The sequence below is a fragment of the Sitodiplosis mosellana genome, unplaced genomic scaffold (genome assembly GCF_009176505.1).
Source record: "Sitodiplosis mosellana isolate CC-2019 unplaced genomic scaffold, AAFC_SMos_1.0 Smas_scaffold_6170, whole genome shotgun sequence".
Classification (NCBI taxonomy): Eukaryota; Metazoa; Arthropoda; class Insecta; order Diptera; family Cecidomyiidae; genus Sitodiplosis; species Sitodiplosis mosellana.
In genome coordinates this window covers 2604610-2629065 of record NW_022601411.1, presented here as the reverse complement: position 1 = coordinate 2629065, position 24456 = coordinate 2604610, and the positions used below count along the sequence as shown (strand labels likewise).

The 24456-nt window shown below is 37.5% G+C and overlaps 1 protein-coding gene across 1 annotated transcript in view; it reads right to left on the bottom strand.

Annotated features, from left to right (window-relative positions):
- Positions 1-15091, bottom strand: part of LOC129576095 (myb-like protein Q) — a 66208-nt gene extending 51117 nt beyond the window's left edge. Inside the window, exons 1-2 of the mRNA XM_055460623.1 lie at positions 13453-15091; positions 2370-2415 (exon numbers count right to left, since the gene is read on the bottom strand). Coding sequence (XP_055316598.1) covers positions 2370-2415; positions 13453-13454 — 48 coding nt within the window. The 5' untranslated portion in view covers positions 13455-15091. The remainder of the gene's footprint in view (positions 1-2369; positions 2416-13452) is intronic.
- Positions 15092-24456: the final 9365 nt, after the last annotated feature.

Sequence of the window (24456 nt, the reverse complement as noted above, 5' to 3'; positions counted from 1 at the left end):
CGTGAGTGGGATACATTCAGCGCATGAAACAAACTTCATATTTTTCATTCCATTTCTTATGTAAACATCATTTACATTTCATTTTATCTAATCAAAGGAATTGAAATGGACTCGAACAATCAACATCCAATGCGCTGATTAGAGGAAAGACAAAGGAGAGTGCGCTCATGTGCATTTCGATGCGATATCAAAGCACGGTCTTGAAATACATCTTTGACTCAGCCCCACTTCACTTATTATCATCGTATTTATTAACGTTTTTGTAACAATTTTATAACAGTGTATATAATATAGGGCTTGCTCTCTTGGATATGAAGATCGTAGAAAGAACCGCACGTTTTTTGTCTCCATCGTTTTCAATAGTTTTTTAGTGTCTAGGAATGCGACAAAATGGCAACTGTCCAGAAAAAATACCGAACATGATTGGAAAAGAAAAAATGATGGTAAAAATTCCATTCTATATATTACACATGAATTTTTTTCGCACAAAAGTTGCCCTCTTTTGTGAAATCCCATATTTCATAGATAGATTACCGAGAAATCTCTGAGTGTTTCGGATTACAAATCCTCTGTGGTTTTTTTCCCGATAGCCTGATTCGATCGCAAAAATGCATTTGTGAGGGCAGAAAAATGGAAAAACAATCCACCTCTCGATTCAATTGGCACGGCGTCAATGTGGTGTTAGTCATGATCGAACGGCGCGGTGGTGGCGGCGGCGGCAGTATTTCACTGGAATTGTCTATAATTCAACAAAAAGTGACGACGTAAATGTGTCGCCGTGCCGTTCATTTTCAACAACATTTATAAAATTAAAAATCCAATCAAGATATTGACCGTGGATTGGGTCGACACACATTCTTTTGCTCAGTACTCTCACTTCATTGTTTATTCTTCACCGTATTTGTTGTTTTCGTGGTTTGTTTTTCATTAAAATCACACAAATTGCGTCACACACCTGTTCAAACACAATGATCCTAGATCTTGGTTTTGAAGCGCGCGCGAGATTTGTTTTTTGTGATATAACATTTCTAGAAAGAAATATATTTCTTGACATTGCCAAAAAGTCTTGCAATAAAAGTCCCCAGCAATAACGAAAATTGAATTGAGTACAAAGGAGAAATCAATGGGCTTGGACTTTTGTAAATCCGTTTTTTTTTTGGCGCTACACGTTTCTCAATTAAACAATGTTTGTATTTCAGTTTAATATATGACACATTATCGTAATTCGAATAAATTTATAGGGATTTTTCGCATTATCAAATCTCAAATCCAAGGTAAAAATCTGTGATTTTCATACAGATATGTCAGCGATTAGTTTTTTTTTTCTTAAAGAAAAGATGATTCAATTTTTGATTGAGAAAAATCATCAAAAATCATTGAAATATAATAAAAATGCCATAAAATTGTTTATGCCTGTCATCTCCTCGGAGACGAGAGAGCATGATTCAAATTAGCACAGGCTTGATTCAACTCTGAAGGCTTCCACAATGAAAACCACATGGATTCATTAATGGAAACGCATAAAACTGTTATGATAACAATTCCCATATGTTTATGTTTTCTGAATAAGAACAAGAAGATATGGCCTTAAATCCAGATTGGGCCAGATTTTTTTTTCCGCGCTTCAACAATTCAATCGAATTGAAGTACAAATTGTTTGACACTTCGTTGGATTTGAGCCACTTGTCTAATCTCGATCATTCAATTGACTGATGATGCTTTTAAGAATTTTACATCGTTCACGTGTGTGTGTAATTGTTTTCTGTGCCAAGAACAACTTGAACTTTCCACCGATAAAATCGATAACATAACAATCTAAACTTTAAACGTCTCTGTTGTAAGTGATATTGGGATTTTGCTGTTTAATGCTGTCGTTCATTTCTGTGCAACGCGACAAGTGTATCAAGGGAAAGAGAGATGTGCGTGAGATGCCGTGCCGTGGGAACGAGCGAGCGAGCAAGTAAGAGAAAGAGCAAGAATAAAAAAGAGTTCAGAATGCCCATCGTAATAGTTTATTATGCGTGTTGCTCAGTTGTTGGTTGCTGTGTGTTGTTGTAAAGCGGTTGTTCTCTCGTTGCCGTATCGTGAGAGGCGTGTGTGTACTCACGCAGTGATAAGCCCATATTTGCGTCCTATTCAGCAATTTAATCTTTAAACCGTTCATTTTTGTTAGTGATGATTGTTGTTGTTGTTGTTGTTGTTATTGATTAAATGGATTTTGACGTTTTGTCGCACACATGTGCCCTGTTCGCTCACTGTGTGCGTATGTTTTTTTTGGTTAATCTCAATTACATTTCACAAATTCACAAGTGGTTGAGAAAAAATGCGTTTTTAATTAGAAAAATGGTCATGCTGCTCTGGTTACTTACCATCAGGAGGTACAAAATCTTGGTATAGACGGTAAGCTGTGGTATCCTGCAAATAAAGAAAGCAAAAATAAGTATTAATGGTTTCATTGTGAAAATGTATGTCAAGTAAAGAATGAATGACAATTCTAATGATTCAAGGCGAAAAAAGTCAGTAGTAAGGGAGAGCACTTCGGTCCAACTTAAAAAAAAAATCAAGATGAAAGTATGCATTGCATCGTGTTTTCTTCAATCTTCTACTCTTCGAGTCATTCATTTATGACTTGTAGTATTTTGATGCTGAACGTTACTCCAGATAATGAAACTGAGATCGGTTTAAGAGATATGGTTTGCAAGCACCCGATCTCATTGTAATATTGCACACGTGACCACTGGACCTCAATTGGATGCTCACAACATGCATGTTACGACGACAAAAAAACACACCGCACTCTCATGTGTCACCGTTCAAACCAAATCGAAAAGCGCATACGAATCACTTTTAAATGCAAATAAAACGTTCGCATCCGCATTTTTGGCTTGATTCGCACATTCATGAGATTTGAGTGCTTTAAAACCGTCCAAGGATTTGTACACACAGAAGCCAAACGGATGAGAAAAGATATTGAGTGCAAATAACACACGAGAAAAAATAAACCGAAATAAAATATATGCCAACTGATTGTGTTGTTGTCCGACAACTTTATCTCGCTCTGTTTCATTCCATTGGATGCCATCGCACAAGTGAGGCCAGAAATCACAACGCAAAATTCAGAGAGAGAGAGAGAGAGAGATGAGCGGATTATTTTGAGCGCACACATAACAAAAGAGTGATGCCGCCTCTAGTCACGGCACACAATCAACATACAAAATAAGACATTTCATACTGAATAAATCTCTCGTAAAGGTGCTATTTTGTCGGTGAGGTGTTGAGCATTTTTTGGGTATAGGCCTGTGTGTGTGTGTAAAATATTCGCACCGCAAAGGTTTATGCGGCACAATCTGACAACTTTAATTTGATCCGTTATCAAATAGGCAAAACTACGAAATGACAACGGTTAGTTTTTCGGGCCGTAACAATCTTTTTCAAATGCCAATTTTCGTGTTGCCTTTTTGGATGGGCCATGATAAAGGTATCCCACTTTATACCTGTCCTAGAAGTATGGGGAAATTTTCTCTTGATATCAGAATGAATAAAAGGCAGAAAGAAAGAAATCGGCATTCTATTGCACATTTTCACTTGAAACCACATCCCAGTCAAAAAAAGTACGAGAAAAAAAGATTTCGGTGGAACGTCCAGTCGCTTATCAGTCAAACCAACACATCGGAATGAATTTTGGAAAACGAAATTCCCTTTTATTTTCGGTTGAATCACTCATTATCTGATGTGAACCGAGATTAAATACGTGCAATTATTCAATCCAAAAATCGAGACATTTTTCGCTTTTCTTTCTACGTTACACAAACGTACATTTTTACGGCAAATAATCTATAATTTTTTAGTCATAAATAACAAGTCTTTTTTTTCTCGTTTTGATCGGATTATTCATTCATAGACACACACAGTGATTTTGATGCGTCATATTGTATGAACATAGTATTTGAATGAGCGAACAACAACAAAAGAAATGTTGCCATTCTTGATGCCACTTAAACACTCTTGGCAAATCGTTCAAAGTCAAAAACTTCCATTGAGTTATTCGTCCAACGGCAAAATCCCTTTGTTAATCAACTCGGGATGGCTGTTTTGTTCCAGCTATCAGACCGTAATGAGTGTCCAATTGAATGAGAGGCGGTCAACGTCGAGTTCATGCATATTATTGTATAACAACACAAGCCACCGCATGTGGGTGTTATGCATGTGATTCACTCGCTGTGACGTTCAATTCTTCGAACGGCTGTGAACGTGATGTGTTGACACAAAGGGCCAAAAACTGTGATATTATGTTATCAGACACGCGCACATCACACGTATCATAGTACATAGTAGAACAGAATGTTTCTCTCTTAAGTGTCGTTTAGTAAATTTCCGAAATTGTGATTTCAACGCGAAGGTTTCTGTTTTTTCTTCAGAAGTTTTTTTTTTTGATACGTTCAGTGTCTGTCTATGTCTTTGTTTTGATTCCTTGAACCGTTTCTTGAATATTCTTTTGAGTATATTGTTTTGGAATAACAGATTTTTTCATTGCCAATTTTCCAAGAATTTAGTAATGTAAAAGTTTGATTCAAATTAGAGCAAAAAAAAGAAGCAAAATAACGTCATCCACGCAGATGGTGTTTATGAAACTGGAATAAATGTGAACTTCACATTTATGAAGTCCAATCGGCCAATTTGTTTGTGAAACAAACTAAAGCAGAATGCGCGTATAGTGAGAGAGCGATAAGTAAATTCCGATTTAAGTTGCGTCTTTTTTTTCTGTTGTTCTGTTCATTTATCGTTTATCTTGTGTTCATTGGGTTGAAGTAGAGCCAGGCCGGCTTGAATGATTACTACTACATCTGCGGTGCGACGCACTGATCAATATGCAGGAATTAGTCCCATGATTATTATCAAGGCAACAACGAAAAAAAAAAAACTCATACACACTGTCTGTAATCGCCATCGTTGAGACACTGCCATAGAAATTGCGTGCATATGTTAGAGTGTGGTTAGTTGGGAACGAGAGAGAGAGAGAGAGCCGATTCAGCCACTTCAGCCATTGCGCTTATATTTATCCATTCGTTTGATCGCACACATTGCGTTTGTTCACATATTCGTCCCATTCATATTGTTTATCCTATCAATTTATTATGAAAGGCAAAACAATCCGTCTACTACCATTTCTCATTACCACCAACAAAATATGAGTGGTACGAAGCGGAAAATTAAGATCTTGTCTCGTATGCCAATGCAAACAGAGAAACGGAAGAGAACGAGAGAGATAGAGAGAGAGAACGCGTCCAAATTGCATAGAGCAAGAGGAGTCAATACGTTTGTTCGCATTGCATTGAGTTTACATGAAATTTTAAGTAATAACCCTATTTGCCACGCTACATTTGCGCAATATTCCGTTTGCATCACTCACACACAAACACATTTCTTCCTCAATGTCACGATATACCGACGAACGCTAATCGAAGCGAACGAGCGAGCGAGCGAGTGAGAGCAAACGAAAACACGAACATAGCACACATTTGGCACATTGAAATAATCTGGAGATTATAGAAAAGAAAGAAATAATACGGGTAAAGCGATTGGGCCAAAGTGACTGGCTTTACTAGAAACATACGCACACTCACATCGCATCACAGACTGCAAGCATATGCACATCTATGTCTAGTATGAAAAAAAAAATCATACATAATACTTCTAGAGAGTCAAATGGCAATTAGGCTCAGGAATTTTATCAATTTCAACGTTATTTTTTTTTGTTTTGTTTTGTTTTGCTTTGTTTTGTTTTGGTTTTTTTTCTCTGCTATTGCCGTTCGTTCGGTCTGTATGTGAATTGGTTTACAGGGCTTTCATTCTATCTCTGTCTACGATTATTATTTATTTGCCGTCAATTTTTCTTTTTCATTTGGTCAGTACATTGTTCGATAAAGGGAAATATTTTCAAGTGTGCAATCGGTAGAATACAAAAAAAAGAGAATACAAATCAAAGTGTTACGAACTGATATTGACCGTAAATGCCTCTCGTTTTTTCGCTTTCTTTTTACATTGGTTGTTAATGGTTTGTTATGCTGGTTTTTTTTTTCAATTTCTTTCCATTTATTCATTTTCTTCTGTTTTCCTTTCAAGAAGTCCCTTTAATTATTTAATTACTATTATTTATTTAATGGCTTTAGTTCAGTGAAGCTGTCCGTACTGTTACGAGCGAAGCGACAGAAGCAATGAAAATATCAATCGTCACTTACGTAATACTTCGACACGTTCGATTGAGTCGAAGTGTTTATTCGATAGCTCCTACTATAAACAGAACATATACCAACATATATAACATATGACTCATGTTGCGTATGCAATCAAATTTTACACATGTCAAGTCTATATAAATCTAGGTCACTGGTTTTGACACCACATTTTGTAGATATTACCGCTATAATTTATTCGCGCAACCAAAAAATGAGCACCGCAGAATCCTTAGAACAATATTTGGTGTTGTTATAAAGAGAGATTTAATGTCTATGCTACGTATTCTGTTGTCATTCGTTGCGATTAGAACGTAGGGCAAAGAACATGATGGTCGGTCTTGTCGCCATAAATCAAAATGAGCGCGAATGAATAGTCATTTTCATAGGTGTAAATAAATGGATTACATAAAATCGAGGGGAATTAATGATAATTCCTATTTGTACACGCTACACAGACATAAGAGTACGAAAACGCCAATTATATAAATGGCAAATTTTGTTTCGTGACAATTTAATTTCAGTGGGTTTTTTTCTGCACCACTCAGAAATTGAAATACGACTTTCTTCCTTTTCTAGTTAATTTTTTTTGGCAGTTTTATTTCTTACTCCCTCTGTTTTACTTTTCTTTCTATCATTTCTTCATTTTTTTCATTTCTTTTTCTTTCTTCATTTTCTTCGTTATTAAAAACATTGATTCCATTTATAAAAATATCATTGAAATGACTTAATTGTTCTAAAGGACAATTCGAATCAGACAGACTTGGATTATGAAGAGAGAAAATCGTGTACACTTTAAGCATTGGTCGACCGATGACTTCCGTAAAAATTTGTTGATTCGCAAGAAAGAAAGAAATCGTCAATTTTCACTAATCCTCGTTCCAATTATCGTCCAGTTCTCAATTGATGTCTGGCTTTCCGTAATCCTCGATTGACGGCGTGTCGAGGCCGAATCCAAAGTGAAAAGTGTACAATTGGAATCAGTTTAGTAACAATTGCGTGTAACAATAGCATTAAAACCATTACAAGTGGATTGCATATTAATTTGAAACCTACACATGTGTTCATCGACGATAAGGCAATGAAGTACGGCATATTGGAACCATAGAGAGGGAAAAAAACTATCGTTTAGGAACTTCAAACGTAGCCAAAGTCCGAATATGTTGAAAATTCTAAGCCTGAGCTTACAATTCAGTGTCTTTTCTTCTCTCTTCGAACAATCCATGCTATATGCATACCATTTGACATGAAAAATTTAAAGACACGACAAAAGCATGTAATCATCTCGTCAAACATGGAGGAGTTTCACAAATAAATGCCTAAATTAGCCCATTTCTAAAAACGAACCGAATGAATTGTGTGCATGTTTTTTTCTCTCTCCATTGAATTGTTGACATTAATATGAAATTCCATGAGTTTTATAGGCGTGTTTTCGGTTCACTGACACCTTTTGATTTTCGGTGATGGGCCGAATTTGGGAAAAACTCCAATTCAATTAAATCAGGAAGAAAAGAATTGTCCGCCGACGCCAGAAGAAATGCGCTGTGTGTGTTTGTGTGTGAAATTGTTTTGTGATCGCTGTCGATGTCGTCGCCGTCATCGCCGTCGATCAAATAAGCGCGGAGAATAATGAGATTTTCGAAAGTTGTAAAAATGTCGATTTAAAATCTCAACCGGTCATAAATCACGGCGTTGTTGTGCGCCTCTCTTTGCGCGAATAGTGCGAGTGTGTGTGCGGACGTGCGCGCGCGGTTTTGAAGTGAAGAACGAACAAGTTGTTACGACAAATGTAGTCGCCGGAGGTCAATTGACGTTTTGTAAATGTGTTGAAAGTAGAGTTATAAACAAGCGTTGTTAAAGATCTTCAAAACTCTCGGACTTGCACCAGGAGTGAGTACACATTTCTGTGTTGTTGTTTTTTTCTCTTTTCGTGAACAAGTCATAGAATATGCTAACTGTTCAACATCTGATGGGGACAAGAAGAAGAAGAAGAAGAAGATCGAGAAAAAACGAGCAATTCACATTTGCCGCTGATTACATGCACATTCAGTGTGTATGTGTGAGTGTGGCAAGACACTGAGCAAGTATGTGCACACATCGAACAAGTTGCGACGAGCGCGAGAGATGTACCATCACATTCCAGTTTGTGCGTTTGCTGTGTGTCGCTCGACAGTGTGTGTATCAGTGCGTCTGGTTTTGGCGACGGAAAATCTTAAGCTGAACACACAAGAAATTGGAATTGATTAACAATTAGCAATGTACTTGCGTAAACACACACTATCTGTCGAGTCGATAAAAATTGGTGTTGAGATAGCACGTTGCCGATGTTCGGTCGAAAATATCGAAGTGATTTTTCAACTCAACCGTACTCGTTTTTTTCTCGTCATCATCATCGTCATCGTCGTCGTTGAATTCTACTTAAAACTTATTGTCAATTGGATGTGCTCGCGCACGAGTGTTTATTTAATATCAAATATTTGGAGAAGACCAACGACGCGATCTCGCGCACTCATTTCCAAAATATGTTCGAGAGTATTTGATTTTTCTCGTAGAATTTTCTAAGAAATTTTCAAATATGCTGGGAGTCGAGGTTTTTATTTAGCAGAACACCGATGCCGCTAAGTAAATTCGAAGAATGGTCACATCACATCGATGCTCATTTCCAGAAAAGAGGCACTAATTATACAATCGTGCTGCATAATAAATATTTTTTTTCTTTCTGTCTTTCTTTCGAGCGAGAGATACTTTAATTTCACGAAGCCGAAAGGCAAACGGAGACACTTCGCCCTCCGGCCAAATACCGGACCAAGAGTTTTGTGTCGCCCTTTTGTTCAATAGAGACGACATTTGGTTTGTCGATATTGAAACACAGAGGAAAATACCTCATTGCACAACCGAACACCAATGATGACAACTTCGGTAAATAATAATTTACGAGAAAGAATCTGAAAATCTGTAAACAGCACATAAAAATAACTTGCATATTTTATTTTTTTCCGAGAGAGAGAGAGAGAGAGAGAGAGGGATAGAGTGAGCCTAGAAATGCCTCGCTTCGTGAACTCTATTCAGTGATTTGTCAGTGAAACGACGTATCGGAGAGAGGGACTTTGGAGGCGCCTTTCGATGCCTCCGAGCGGATGAACGTCGCGACGATCAATATTAACTGTTTCTGAGTACATCACAGCCTTTTTATGTAATACACTCGAGAATTTCATAGATCGTGTTTTGGTGATAAATCACACGATTGAATACACTCAAGCAAATCATTCATTTGGATAGTATTCGCCAAACAATTGACACGATCCGAACGATTGCATATCCAAACAAATGCATTTTTCCAAACAATGTTTACACATTTTTCATGCCTTTTATTAACATTTTTGACAGAATAAGCCAAATTTCAAACAAATCAACAACTTAATTGTTTTTCTCTTCATCGTTTTGACTTAAGAAGAATACTTCGAACAGCACCGTCAAATAGCCAAATATTTTTAAGTATTCAATCAATTGATAAATGAATGTTGCACGTCTTTTCCATCTTGATATTCCCAATTTTTTTGGAAATCTCAAGATTGATCTCTCCTCTCTCATCGTCATCATCATCAAAAGCGAATGAAATTTTTCGAATTTCATTTCAAGCAATAAACTGATTTGTTGTTGAAATTGATTCCATTTCGAGCATTTGCTACCATCAAATGAGTTGCATATTTAGAATGACATGACAAAAATGCGATTATCGAATTGTATACTGAATCCTCGCCGGTCCATATAGAAATCAATTTAAGTTTCCTCTCATCGCCCCTTTTTTGACGTTCCAATTGCTGATTGAATCGTCAAGAGGTAATTCTCAATATGCAGGTAAATTGAGATGCATAAGTCAAAATATTGAATTCATGCTATTTCATCGAAAAATTCCGTTGGATTCATATGGATTTCTATATCAAAAATGAAACGTACAACGAACAACCGTGCACGTATGGATTTTGTATGATAATTTATCCGCATCGACACTATTTGTTCGATTGGGTGACGGATATTGCGTTTCCTTCGAAGTGGAAAAGCGTGTGAGTGAGTCTGTATTGTTGGAATCCAAAGTGGTTTAAGCATAGTGTACAATCATATATTGACAAAATGAAAAATGCCGCTTTTTAAAATCGATATAGGAAAAATAGGTTACAGGGGGAAAAACCGAGAGCGCGTTTCAAAACGTCGTCGTTCGTCGAAAAGTGAATAATTTCGAAAATCGATTGTTGAAAAATGCAAAAAAAAAGGCCTTGATTTGTGTTTGGCATGGGGTATTTTGTTTCACACATGCATGCATTTTTTTAACAAGCTTAAATGCAACCAAACACCACATCTCCATGGTGAACCATATACCCATACATACACTGTGAGCGACCGAAGAGCACAAAATAAAGCGCTATGTGATTTGGCCTGACGATTGATTAACTTCAACAATTCACGGAAAGCGCCGCCGACAACGACGTTGGATTTTCCAATGTAACCATATCCGGGAGCGGAGGGTGTGAGTGGTTGCTACTTATGTGAAATAATGCAAGTGACCAGCATTATTGTGCAAATTCAAAGTCCACCACAAAGGAAAACCAAAACTTGGAATGACGGCAAAAAAAAACAATAAACGGTATGCGGTGGCCGATTGATATGAGAAGGAAAGGCTGCTAGAAATCGATACAGAACCGGCGTTCATAGGCTTTATAACGGTCGATACATGCATTCTGTTTGTTTCGTCATCATCATCATCATCATCGTCATCGCCGTTGTTCGGGGTAGATTAAATGTATGCACGCTGCTGAGACACACACGGCAGTGTATATTTTTAGTTGTTTTGTTTTTTTTTTATTTCAGTTTGGTCGCAAACAATAAACGATGAAATGCGATGAACGTCGCTGAACCGACGGATTTTCTACCGTTAAACAAAGGTCATTTGGACAGTGTGTTCCAATGGATAAAATCCGAAGTGAACGCGGGCGCACGAAGCTTTTCACTCCATATTGAAAACTATCGATAGCGAACATTCAACCATTTGCCATGTGATGATAAAGTGAACACACGCCGTCGGTATATCGAGTCGTTATGTCTCTCTATGGTGGCACTTTTTCTCATTCTCTCTCTCTCTCTCTCTGTTTATCTTGGTCTCTCAGGTGAACGACAACAGCGTCGAAAAAAAAAACCAACAACAACGTTGTAATTGGCAATTGCTGCTTGAATTTAAAGAATTCAATTACTTTATTGGGCCTGCGGGGCGATTTTAAAATACTGCAATCACTTCAGCATAGGGCATATAGGCATAGAGGGCATGTTATCGATGTTCCCATGCAATTATGATTTATTTGCTCGTCGTAGTCGTCGTCGACGTTGTTACTGTTGTTGTTTTTCCTATGTTTTTTTTTTCCATTCGATCCCACTGCATTCTGATGATGGGAGTGTGTGTGTGTTTGATATGCTATATGTGGTAACCTACTCGAAAAAATACGCTCTCTCTTACGCGTCACAAAACATTCATCTTCCAACAGCGTGAATATGTTGCGAACGTGTGCGCGCGCGAGCGCTCATAAGCTCATATACGCACACATCAGGCTTTAACATCAGTTTAATTTAATTATCGCACCACCGCAATAAAAAAAAGAGTGTGAACGAACATTGTTAGTACGTGGTTGGTGCTTATTGCTTATGCTCATTGCTTTAATTAGTAACTTTGTATGTCTGACTTTTAATTAAGTATGGGATTGTGCACGGGATAGATCGACCGACGGGCGAATCATCACCATTCGACAGAGATCCAAACGAAACGCTCGCGTGAGAGAGAGAGAGAGAGTGAGAAAAAGAGCAGACGACATATAAATAAACATTGGAAATGAAATGGATGTTTACTTAAACGAAACACTTCTATGCGAGATAATGATTTTATGTCTCATGAGAAAGTGCTGATCTGTTTATTTCCTACGAAAATTTCTCATTATTACTCATCATCATCGTCTAACGGGTGAGAGAGCGCGCACGCACCCGCGCCCAACAGTCGGTGGTTTCAAATTGCAAATCAGCGTGCACGTTCACACCAATAACACGCACAAACAGGATAACGCACCGAAAAAGAACTATTTTTTCTCGTCTGTCTCTCGCTTGTTCTTCTATGCTAAGTGAGAGTGGAATAGAGAGAGAGTGTGTATATGTTGCATTCACTTGGCTGATGGAATTCCGAATGCAAAGAAATATCACAAAACTCTTCAGATAATATACGGATGATAAGGTGTCGTTGGCCTTAATTTTTCTATGGAACGAGCGTCGGTTCTATGTTTTTTCGCTCTCTCGAGTTTCATATGTGGAATTTGTGTGTGCTGCGACAAAGGTCTCTTCTCAGCGAAATCAGTCGGAATGAGGTAGCCCGCTATGCTATGTGTATACACTGCCAATGCTTATAATGCCATCGTCATACATTCAAGCGGCCGACAGCGACAAATCATCAATTGCATATTACGTATTTGGGAGTCAAATGGCAGTGTTCCACATTTTATCGTATAATTTGCGCATTTCTCGTTACGAAACTATAACATTCCACTGTAATACCGAACTAGTAGTGAAGATAGATGTTTTAAATTTATGATCATGAGAGGAGAACAAATAATTTACAGGTCAATTATTGAGTGACACACTAAAACAAATTGTGTGTAAAAACACATGCGTTCGTGAGATACACACCACACGTCGTTTGTGTAGAACAATATCTAGCAAATAAATAATGGTAACAAATAACAAAACTACATCTATAATCAACACACCACACACCACCAGACACATTCATATTTCGTTCGCCTCATTTTCCCATCAATTCGATTTCAAGCTCTCCCCAGCTCACTTAAGGAATGTGGGAGAATTTTTGTTTTGTTGGAGCTTCAATGCTTCTGCCTTACTTGAAAATCGAACTGAAATGGAAAAAAAAATGTGGCTGATTTTTCTTTAATTTCCGCACAAACATAACAACACCGAGAATGGACCGGTTATTGCAAGTCCGGCACAGCAGCATACGGTGGTGTCGGCAGCGACGGTGGCGGTGGTAATGACAGCGATAAGACGAATCGAATCAATAGATTTCTTACACATTTTGATGCAATATGCTTCATTTTGCGTGTGTGTGTGTGTGTCTTCTTTTCTTTCGTTTTTTGCTTCAATAAATAAATTAAATTGAAAATTGAACACTTACATCGTATTTAATTGGCCTCATTGTACCCATTTGCTCTGTATGTAACGTCACATTCGGTTATTGTCCCATGTACACCAATGCCAATGAAGCTTGCACGAACAATATTCTCACTTATGTTTTGCATATGAAACTTTTTGTTTTCTTCTTTTCGTTTATCGATTTTTTTTTTCGAATCGTTTTCAACCACTTCACAGAGCAATCGATTGTTGTTTCTTGTTGTTGCTTTTTTTTTTCTTCAAGTTTTGGAAAAACTCTTTCGTGTGTTAAAATTTTCTTCTTTTTTACTTTCGTTTAAAAAAATTCTTCTTCTTCGTTTCAGTTTCAGTTTTTAATTCGATCGCACACATTCACATTTAATCCTCATTTTCACGTTATTTCCGATTTTCCACGCAATATTTTTCCGTTCACAATTATTTCCTCATCACGTTCACACAGAAAAGATCGTTTTTAACTTTGAAGAAACAGTTTAAATTTCTTTCCGTGCAAATTAGCACTAGTTCAGAATTCGAGGAAAGATTTACTAAACAAAACGTTCTTCGGATAGTCAGTTTTTAATGCAAACACACGATCTAAATGGCTTTTACGAGTTGTATTTTTTTTTACTGAGTGCAAGGATTCTCTCTCTTCAACGAAAAACGGTAACCGGTAACCGAACTCTCTTCAGATACTTTAAAAAGCCTTCCGGATGTGATTTCTATTTAAATATAATATTTTCTCGGATCACAATGATAATAAAAAAAAATCTGGGGAAAGAAGTTGTCGCTCGTTGAGTTTGAATTGTTGCCGATGCACCTGAGTCAACTGACTTAGCTGGAGGATCCTTGAATGATGAAATATGATTTCTTTTCATGAAAATAACTGCTTTTCTCAAACTGCACTGCAGAAAGGATGCATGAAACTCTTTTTTATATTTATTTTCATTTAACTGCCGAATATTCTGAGCGTCAAAATGAACTTTAAAAAAAGACGAAAAATTCACAGGTGATATTAACCTGGTTGATGAATTTACGTTGGAGCTTTATGCGGAACATTTGTATGATACCCTTAACAGGGTATCAATTTTGCTTAGTTTTAGACGAACCAACCGATTTTTTTTCTTGTCGCGATTCAAACTCATATTTCACTGGGGGGATGATTTTCGGCAGCGGCCGTGCATTTGGTCTGAATGTAACAGTTTAGAAAATTTTTGAAATATTGTTCGTTTTTTTTTTTCTTTGCAATTAATCAATTTGTCCAATGTCGGCAAACAAACAGAATTAAACGGTGTTTTTACTGTTCTAGAATATATCAACACTTTGGAAAATTTTCAATAGCACTTTGCGAATAAAATTTTCCGTTTTTTTTCTTCTTTTTTTCTATTAATTTTTTTTTTTATTTTTTCAAATATTTACATTGCAAAGATAAAGTGGCACTTTGTATTTAATATTTTCTTTTCTTCTTTTCGTGTGTGTGTGTGTGTTTTTTTATTCGCCCCTGTTGTTTAAATATCAACACATTTTGTACTGAGCACTGTGGACACGGCTCTCTAAAATACGTATTTTCATCTCCAATGCGCTTGATATTCACCGCCAACTGCCGCCGTTAACGGACGATGTTAACAGCACAAGAAGTGATACGATACTAAAATCTACAATTTTACTACACGACGAATAAGCAAAATCGTACCGCCACACACACCATTATTTCTATAGGCGACCCCAGATCGACAGCAACTACGCTACGATGTTGTGTGGAGTATCTTTAGTGCTGCGGATGGTTTGCGTTCGCCGGTCAATCGGTTGTGCGCTGCGTTTTTCAAGGGGATTTGTGGCTGAATCATTTTCAAATATGTGACGCAAGCAATTTACAACGAGTTTTCCGCAATTTTGGCCAATTTCAGCGGTGTTTTGGGGAAAATTGTAAAAATTCTTTCGGATTAAAGGTGTATGTGCCACTGTTACACATGAACGCAAAATGATAAAGAATACGTTAGTTTACAACGGCAGCGGCGGCAACAACAACGCGAATGAAAGAGATGGAATGAGTAAGTGAGCGAGATAGAGATAACAAAATATATCAATAGATACCTACAAAAGAGCTACGTAAAGGCGATATATAGTGGAATCAGAGGAGAGAAAAAAAAATAACAGAGAGCCGTATGTCAGCGAAGAAAGAAAAAGAGAGTTGAAAAGGCGGCGGCAGCAGCAGCAACAGCGACAAACATACACAATTTGTAGAACGGAAGAGACAAAAAAATAAAAGAGTGCAGAGAGAAAGCGAATAAAAAAAACAAAACAACAACACGTACACACAACGTACTCGGTGAGAGAGCGAGAAAGAGAGCAAATGTTCATCTTTCTTCTCTCTATACATACGAGACTCTCTCGCGCGCGCCACTACAAACCGACTTGACTGAGAGTGTGATAGAGAGAGAGAGAGAAAGAGAGAGAGGGAGAGAGGGAGAGAGAGAGAGACACTGATACCAAAGGCGAATAGAGTTTGTTGCCTGAAATATATTATATGTTTTGGATTCCTGTGTGCTGTTTGTCATTTTAGCTCGGGCTATAATGAATGTTAGCTGTTGGTTCGGCTTAAACCGTATTCTCAACTCTCTCTCTCTCTCACTCATTCAATCGTACTCGCACTCGTACTCTTTATCTCACTAGCAGTCGAGTCCCCGTGTGTACGGGTTTGTTGTGCCTTGTGTGCTGTATGCACAGTGCACACGCACACATTAAGTCCATTTAGAGAGAGCGAGAAAAATCACTGAGAACAAAAAAATTATTACAAAACAAAAAGAGCGGTCCTATTTTTCGCTTCTGCCGTGTGTATGTGTTTTTTTTTTACTCTCTCGCTCGTCATCCTCGTCGTGTGGTGAAATACGCTCGATTGTTTTAAATCATATCCATTTTTGTTCCGTTTGTTCTGTTGACATGTTGAAATGGAAATGTAGAAGGCAACTACCACAATGGCCATAAACTCCACAAGTTTTACACACCACATTTGACGACATTCGATGCGATATATGTTAATTCCACACACACACACACACATTTCGAGGTAGAAAACAATTTTCAAACATGCAATCCATTGCGCTATCCGTACACACATGACAGAGTTTCCTGTGCTATTTTGCCTGTTACTGCTGTCGCCGCCAATGCTGCTGCTGCTCCATCCGCGTCGTGTGATTTTTATTTTCGTTCCTCGTATTATCTCACAAACCGTTCTATCTGTCGTTTATGTCTTTTATTTGTGTAAAATATGTGTGCTGCATATTCTCTGCTATAAATAATGGAAGGGATACACCCCGTTTTTTTCTTCGGTTTTTTTTTTTTTTCAAATGAGAGCGAAGTTGAAGAAAGAATGTTGCAAAAAAAAAACACAAAAAACCGGTAACTACCCATTGTCGCGGTTTTCAAAGTGTCCGACAAAACGGATCGAACGAGCAGGCTCCAACTTTTCGACCAGGCTCCAACCAGAAATAACCAACGAAATATAAAAACTCATCCGAAAATTACGTATAATCATACCAATTTTTGGGGGAAATTTTGCGCTCAATTCGCGCTAACGCGCTGCAATATTTGTTCATGTTTCAAGCTATAATCCTTGACGGGAGCATAAATCAAGCGTTTGATCTCTGAATAATCTCTCTCTGTGTGTGTGTATTTTAAATTGTGCGTCTTTCATCCACGATCCGCTCATCCGCTCATCCGCAGAACAGAATGAGAGAGATGCGAATAGTGTGCAAGTTGAACTGCCGAAGAGGATGAGAGAGTAGTGGTTGAGTTAGATGATCCGCTTGCTTTGTTCGTACAAAAGGTACAAGTCTAGGACTGATAAAAAAGAGAACAACCTGAAATTCACTTTTTACTTGGTGGTTTTGTGTGTTTCGGCTGCAGCAGAGACATTCAAATGCATTTGAAATTTGAAAAAAAAAACCACGAACCTGAATTGTGAGCTTTCTGAATTGCTTAGCCTTTTTTCCGTTGGTTTTTTTTCTCTCGCAATCGGTGATTTTCTAGTTTGCTGATTTCTGTGGAATGGCAAATTTGGTTGGTATATAATTTCGACTGGATTGCTGTTTATTTTCTTGAACATACACCGAAATGCTATAATTACCCTGCGCTCAATTATCTTCGTAAATAGAGAGCCAATCAATCGATATTGGTTTTTATAGTCGTTTCGAAATTTTTCGTTTCGATTGTTAGCCGGATTTGTGGCACAATTTCGTTTGCCGTTTGATTCATTCGTTGTAAACATAAACAGTGTTCAAAGTTTGATTTGCCATTTCTTTTTGGAAGTAGAGCGCCAATTTTCGAACCGAACGAAGGCTAAAAAGATAAGAAACATTATCAATGTAACTCGAATCAAATGTATAATGAACAACAACGGTGGCCCGACTTAATGACGCTGTGCCATCGAAAACCAACACACTTCCTGTATGATCTAACGAGATTTTATATTGGGCTAACTAAAAAATCGTGCCAACCAATCATTCGGATCGTGATTCATCGTGATTCATTAGTAAATAAAAAAAAACACCTCATCAATTTGCACCAATCGCTAACGGTTTGATATGAGTCAAATCATTGAACGGAAATATAATTCGGTGAATGAAGAGAATTCGGTCTGATTTCGAATCTATCGATAGTGTGACTACTAAATCTGAACTTTGATGAGAGCAAACTGATGGCACTGCGTTATTCGGAATTGAAAGTTTCGAATTCGCAACGAACGGATTTGCTTGAGGCACAACTCTGAAGGATATGTTCTCACTCAATTTGCGTATGCATCTGATGAGATGGAACTTTTGATCGCAACACGTTCGCCTATTCAGAACTATTCCAAAGTTGAGTTCACATTGAAAAAGAGGAAAAAAAAGTCGAAAGCTTGTAGAAGAGTAAGAAAGAAAAGTAAGTGTAAGAAAAGCAACTGAATTCAAGTTATAAGGTGTCAATGTGCAGGAGTATAGAACATTCTCACCTTTGAACAATCTTCTTCGTCGAAATGAACTTCATAAATGCAAAGCAAAAGTGAGAGCAATCAAATTGATTTCATCTGCGGCGGTTTCGTTTGAATTTCTTGCATTCATTCAAATCGATAGGTTTGGTTTTGATTGTGGTTTTCATTTGTCAATGGTTCGGTTGTCGTTCTGTCGTTTCGACTTCGATTCATCGTATCGGATTGCATTTTACGTGCCAATGTCAATTCTTCTGGCTGGATCTATTCCTTGAGTTCGGTTTGTATTTTCCATTTGGTGATGTTGTAATGCAATCGATTCGGTTGAGTATCAAATTTCGCGTATAAATCATTGAAGCTGGCTATCTGCCTTGCTCTCTGTCTCTCTCAATAAAAAAATATATCGTGCAATCGATAGAAACCATGTTGGCAGAGTGAATCTTAGCTTCTTTACACACTTCGTTTCTTTTATTTCTCGACGCTTTACACACATTTGCGTTAATCGCAAGTGATTGAATCTTGATTCCGAAATGTTTCGATATCAAAATGCCGAATTCATTGAAAATGGTATGTGTGCACATTTTTGGTGCATTACGTGTGTTTATTTTGGTCATTTGTCAAAGAGACAACTATTTCCCTTTGCCGAAAAAAAAAAAAAAAGCGGGCGATAGGAAACGAAAAGCCAATAAATGTCCAATTCGGTCGATAATCGATATTTCAGTACTATTCAGTGGACAAGTCATCGAAAAGGCAATCGCAATAGTTTTTCGTCGATGATTATCTATGACGGATCATTGATATCTAAACCGCAATAAATATGTGCTGATAGAAATCGAGAAGATCAAGTGTGTTTTGTCTCTTTGACTTGGCGTTTAACTCCGAAGGTAACAAATCTCTCTCTCTCTCTCTCTCTCTCTCGCCCTCTCTTGTCTTTCTACGACTGAACCGATTTTTTGCGGTTTTTTTTTCTGACGTACCTGTTGTGTTATTTATTTGTTTGCTTTTCTCAATTCATTTGTGTCGCACTTGGTATCATAATGACATCGTCTTGATTGGCGTTGTTGCATTATGGAATTCAGTCACACTACTTTTTTTCGTGTCATTTTTAATGTTCAACGATAGCATTTTACCTGGGCTGACCGAGATGGTGGTGCTTTTGTATGTTGCGAAGGTAGTTTGTGTATTTGTCACAAGGCGTATTGATCCTTTATTGATGCAACCGTCTCTCTGCACAAGATCCGAACCAATTCCAATGGATAGAATGAGTTTGACTCATTCGATGGTATTGCTGCTTCGAAATCAGGCAGCATATTATTCTTGTGTGTTCTATTTATGTTTATCTTGTTCATTATTAAAACCACAAGCTCAAGTTACATCAATGACGTGGACACTGTTTTGATGATTACGTTCATTTTTGAACAATGCAGTGAACGAGAGAGAGAGAGAGAGAGAGAGAGAGATGGAGATCAAGTTTGCCCTTGCTTTTGCAAGCAAATGCATAGAAAGAGAAGAAGAAGAGGGCCAACAAAACGGGAATGAATCGATTCGATTTCGAAAATTAATTGACTAGCTCTCTTAAGTTAGTAATTTATATTACGAACATAAAAGTGAGTTTATTGTCGACAAACGACAGACATGAGAGCGACATGAGACACAAAGGTGTGCGCGCACATGCAGTCCGACGCACAACTCTATAAACGCGGCTCAACACCACCAATAATAACAAAACACAACAATCATAACGACAACAGCGACAACAGCGACAACAAAAACAACAACAAAAAAGTATTAATAAACAAAAATATCACGGCAAATTTCTGTATAAAACAATGAAATATGAAAAACAACGTGGATAAATTACAATAGCCGTAAAAGTGATTTTGGCGAAGCCAACGAACGAACGAAACGGCAGTGGGAAATAGTGTGACAGAGAGAGGCAGAGGCACAGGCAGAGGCAGAGAGACCAGATGCCAAAGTGTTCAAAGGGATACAGCAAATGATTGTAGGAGATGTCGAATGAAAGCAATTGTAGTCCGAACAGAGATGCGAGATCAAATCACATGGGCACCGTACATTTTCGTTTGGCAATACGCACAATTTTCAATAAAACATTATTTTGTTAGTGTGGAAACGTATGGAGTGTAAAAAATGAAATAAACCAAGCCAATTCTGTGTCGCTCCCTTGCTCTCGTTCCCTCTCACACGCCTTACCTTAACAACCACATGCTGTGAACAATTCTACAAATGATCACCTGCATTGCCAGCGACTCGAACATTTTTTGTTCAATGCATTCTTAGTATGCGTGCGTATGTGTGCGTGTCTTTCCATCTCTCGCTCTCTCGGCTCGTATTGTTTTTCCCTTTTTGTGTAATGTATTTACAGTAATAAATGATTTGATGCTGTTCTTTTCTTCTTCTTCTCTTGAAATAAAGTCTTTTGCGCAAGAACTGTGTAATGCTGTTGTTCAACAGTAGAGGCAGCGGTACAAGAAATGAACAACCATTTACACATTTGCCATCATCACATGCATTTTTATCAGTTGAGTTTCATGTAAGTCTGTGTGGTGTCCTTCCTTTCAAATATCACACGACATCATGTTTGAAAACCCGAAATTTTCGCTTCTATTCAATGCGACATTTTCAATGAAATTCTCTCGCCTCTTTTGTGTCAACATCAAAAAAAGAAGCTTGCATTGCAGCTCGTCCGAATGAGATTTCCATCGCAGTTCCTTCGGTTTTATTTCAGTGTACGGTCTGATATCTGGTATTAGAGTCTGTAGTATAGACGCCATTCCAAACAACGTTCAAACAATCTAATAAATACTATCATCATTACCAATGGGTGATTCGTGTGTCAAAGCATTAGTATCCATTTAATTAAATGTAATAAAAATAAATTCGCATACCAGCTCATCATTTTCATTTAATCTCAGCCGAATTCCGTTTTGTTTTATTGAGCCGTTTTTATTTTATTTAATTGAGAATCGGTTAATTCAATCGACAGCAGCAGCAATCGTCTGACTGTGACTATGCGCCGTACGATCTTTATTCTATCAAATAAATTGAGGGTGCAAATATGTTCGAATGTCGCGTTGGGATTCTCAACCGTGAATTTTGCATCTTGAATTTGCCGTGTTTTTCTAGTTAAAACCCGATTTTCCCAGTCAATGATGCCTTTAGGCGAAGAATGTCATTCGTTTAATGCTCAAAACGTTGATCGTTCATTCCATTCTTTGATTTTCATTCACAAATCGATGGATCGTTTCACACAAAACCAGTTAACACAATGAAATTACCCGGAACCAGCCTTACGACAATTTAGACCAATTTGAGGCCTCAATCTCTTGGACTCTTGAATTCCGCCTCTAAAACCAACTGTGAATGCGCCATAAATTAACCGGCGTATAACAACACATTTTATGAGAGTGTTGTCATTCATGTCTCGACTTCAGGTGAGTGTGGAGTTTTTTTCTCTGTTTTTTTTTTTGGGATTGGCATCGCTTCGAGTTCATCTTAAATGTTTGTAGGTCAACTTCTTAGAAAATAATAACGTTTTTTTTTTATCTCTGAAGGAAAGTGACCGACTAAGAACGAGACCTTCGAAATCCATAAATCGATAGGTATCAGCCAAACAACTTGTACCCTACGCTTTGTTATCGTATTCGCATTTTGAGTCAAATGAACTTTTTTCAACTATACATTCTGACCTTTGACGATATTCCGATTTAGAACACACATAACAAAATTCCAATTCCGATTTGGATCATGAAGAGAGAAATTCCGATGCATTGAGAAGAGACAAACAAAAATCACAGTAAAATTGCATTGCTAAGAAAATACTTCGACCCTCGTTCACGTTGCAGAGGATGCAACGAGGAAAGAGAGAAAAAAAACACAACCTGAAATGGTGAATAACAATTACAGCAATACCATAACATCGTTTTCAAATACTACGAATTAGTAAACAATAAAAATTAATAAATGCGCGATGAGCAATATCTGATCAAGCGCAATTATACATTTACATCATCTCGATGGCTCTGTTTAGCCCATTAAAAAATCTTGTTCGGCGCTTGCAACTTATCGCAAACGGCTGAAAGCGAGATAGAGTAAATAAGTAATAGGAAACAACCGCATTAACGATTCTGGATTTTAATTAATTGTTTATCGATATCTCAAAAAGAGAAAATATAATTGATAATTTTTTTATTTCGTTGAAATTGTTTACAAAATGGTTTATTGTCCAATTCTTTTGACAAGCTGTTAGTTTGACTTCCACTATGGAAATCTGCGATCGTTGGAGAAATTCCCTGCTAAGTATCAAGGGAAATGAACCAATTGAGAAAATTAAAATGAGCTGCTTGATCACTGAATACACGGCAAAATTCGTAACTTTTAAATATATTTTAAGAAAAAATCCGAAAAAAAATAGTTAATTCGTCTGTATCAAATATTCGGCCATGACAAAAATGTTCAATTCGTTGCACGAATTCCTGTACGTATCACCTAGCGTTCAAATGAACAGTTCGTGTTGTTTACAATTCCGTTTATTAATTAGGTGCCATTAATGGAGCCATCAAGTATAAATATGTGTGTGTGTAATGTGTATTCCATAAAACGGTTTATCAACTCAACTTTTTTTTTTATATAAATATATATTATGACGATGGTTTTTATGTGGTATCGTTTGAACATTTTTACGGCTTTTGACGGCTTCTTGACATTCTTGTTTTCGATGCCGAGAGAGAAGAATGAACGAAAAAAAACAGTGGTGTATTCACGAGATGCGATCATCATCAGCGCATTTATCACTTCTTCACCCAGATTTTTATGGTAGACAAATTGAAAATTAAATCAAATAAAATGCGAATCAAATCTTTTTAAAACCTTTTCTTTCATGCGAAACTACATCCGGGGCAAATTCATTTCGTTTCATGTTGAATGAATCCGAACAGCATCGTTCGGCTTAGATTGAATCTTGAAAATAGCACGAGAGAGAAAAAAGGTGATCTCTCAAACATTTTGCAGGTGCACAAAAAAGGTTGAGTTGAATTTTAGATCTCTGCTAAATGCATCATCATCATTATCATAAAATCGGATAAAAGGCAACGAATAAAATACATTGCACGCAGAAATGCCATTGATATGCGTGCGATGGCGTTTTTTCTCTCTTTATTTGTTTTTTTTTTCTTCAAAAAGAGTAGGAAAAAAGCGGCGATCCGACTTTCAATGTGCTGTACGTATATGTGTAAATTGGCATAGGTATTTAATAGCGCACTATAATTTAGTGCGGAGCGCCCGCGCCCGCGCCCGCGCGCGCGCAATAACGCAAAAAGCCATTAAACGACAATCAATCCGAAATGCGCATATCAACTGGAATGATATCCGCTGTGTATGTGTATGTGTGTGTTTGTGTGCACGGCATGCGCGTGATATGATGTGAAATGCCAACATTGCCATGAAAACAGATTCCATGCAGAGCGGGCGCTTGCACAGCAAAAACAAAGCAACAAAAAAGACAACAACCATTCTGAGTATTCCATGTCATCGGCCCTTTCATTAGACAAAAATACACTTGGCAAATGTATTTTTAAGAATTTTTTCCGTTCAAACTGACCCCTTCAAATCAAGTGTTGTCGACGGTTTTTTTTTTCTTTCTCAAAACGAACTACACAGACTGCGCAAAGGAAAAAAAAAGAACACTGTAATAATATGGCAATTTTTGAATTATCACATTAAATGTCGTCGAGTTGTGCTTGAACATGTTCCATAATCTACATCAAAATATTGACATATTCCGCTAAATGCATTCCGACCAAAGAATGCGTCTCGAAAAATATCATAAAATTCACGCTCAGTTCATGAGCCAGAATTAATTTGTTATGTGTGTGTTTGTATGTTTGCCGTAATCATTACCTCGAAAAGAGCCCAAATCATTGCCCAATGGCCATCATATGATCACAATATGCAGTGGCAAAGCACTCTCAAATTGCCCGCTCTCTCTCTCTCTCTCTCTCTCTCTCTCTCTCTCTCTCTCTCTCTCTCTCTCTCTCTCTCTCTCTCTCT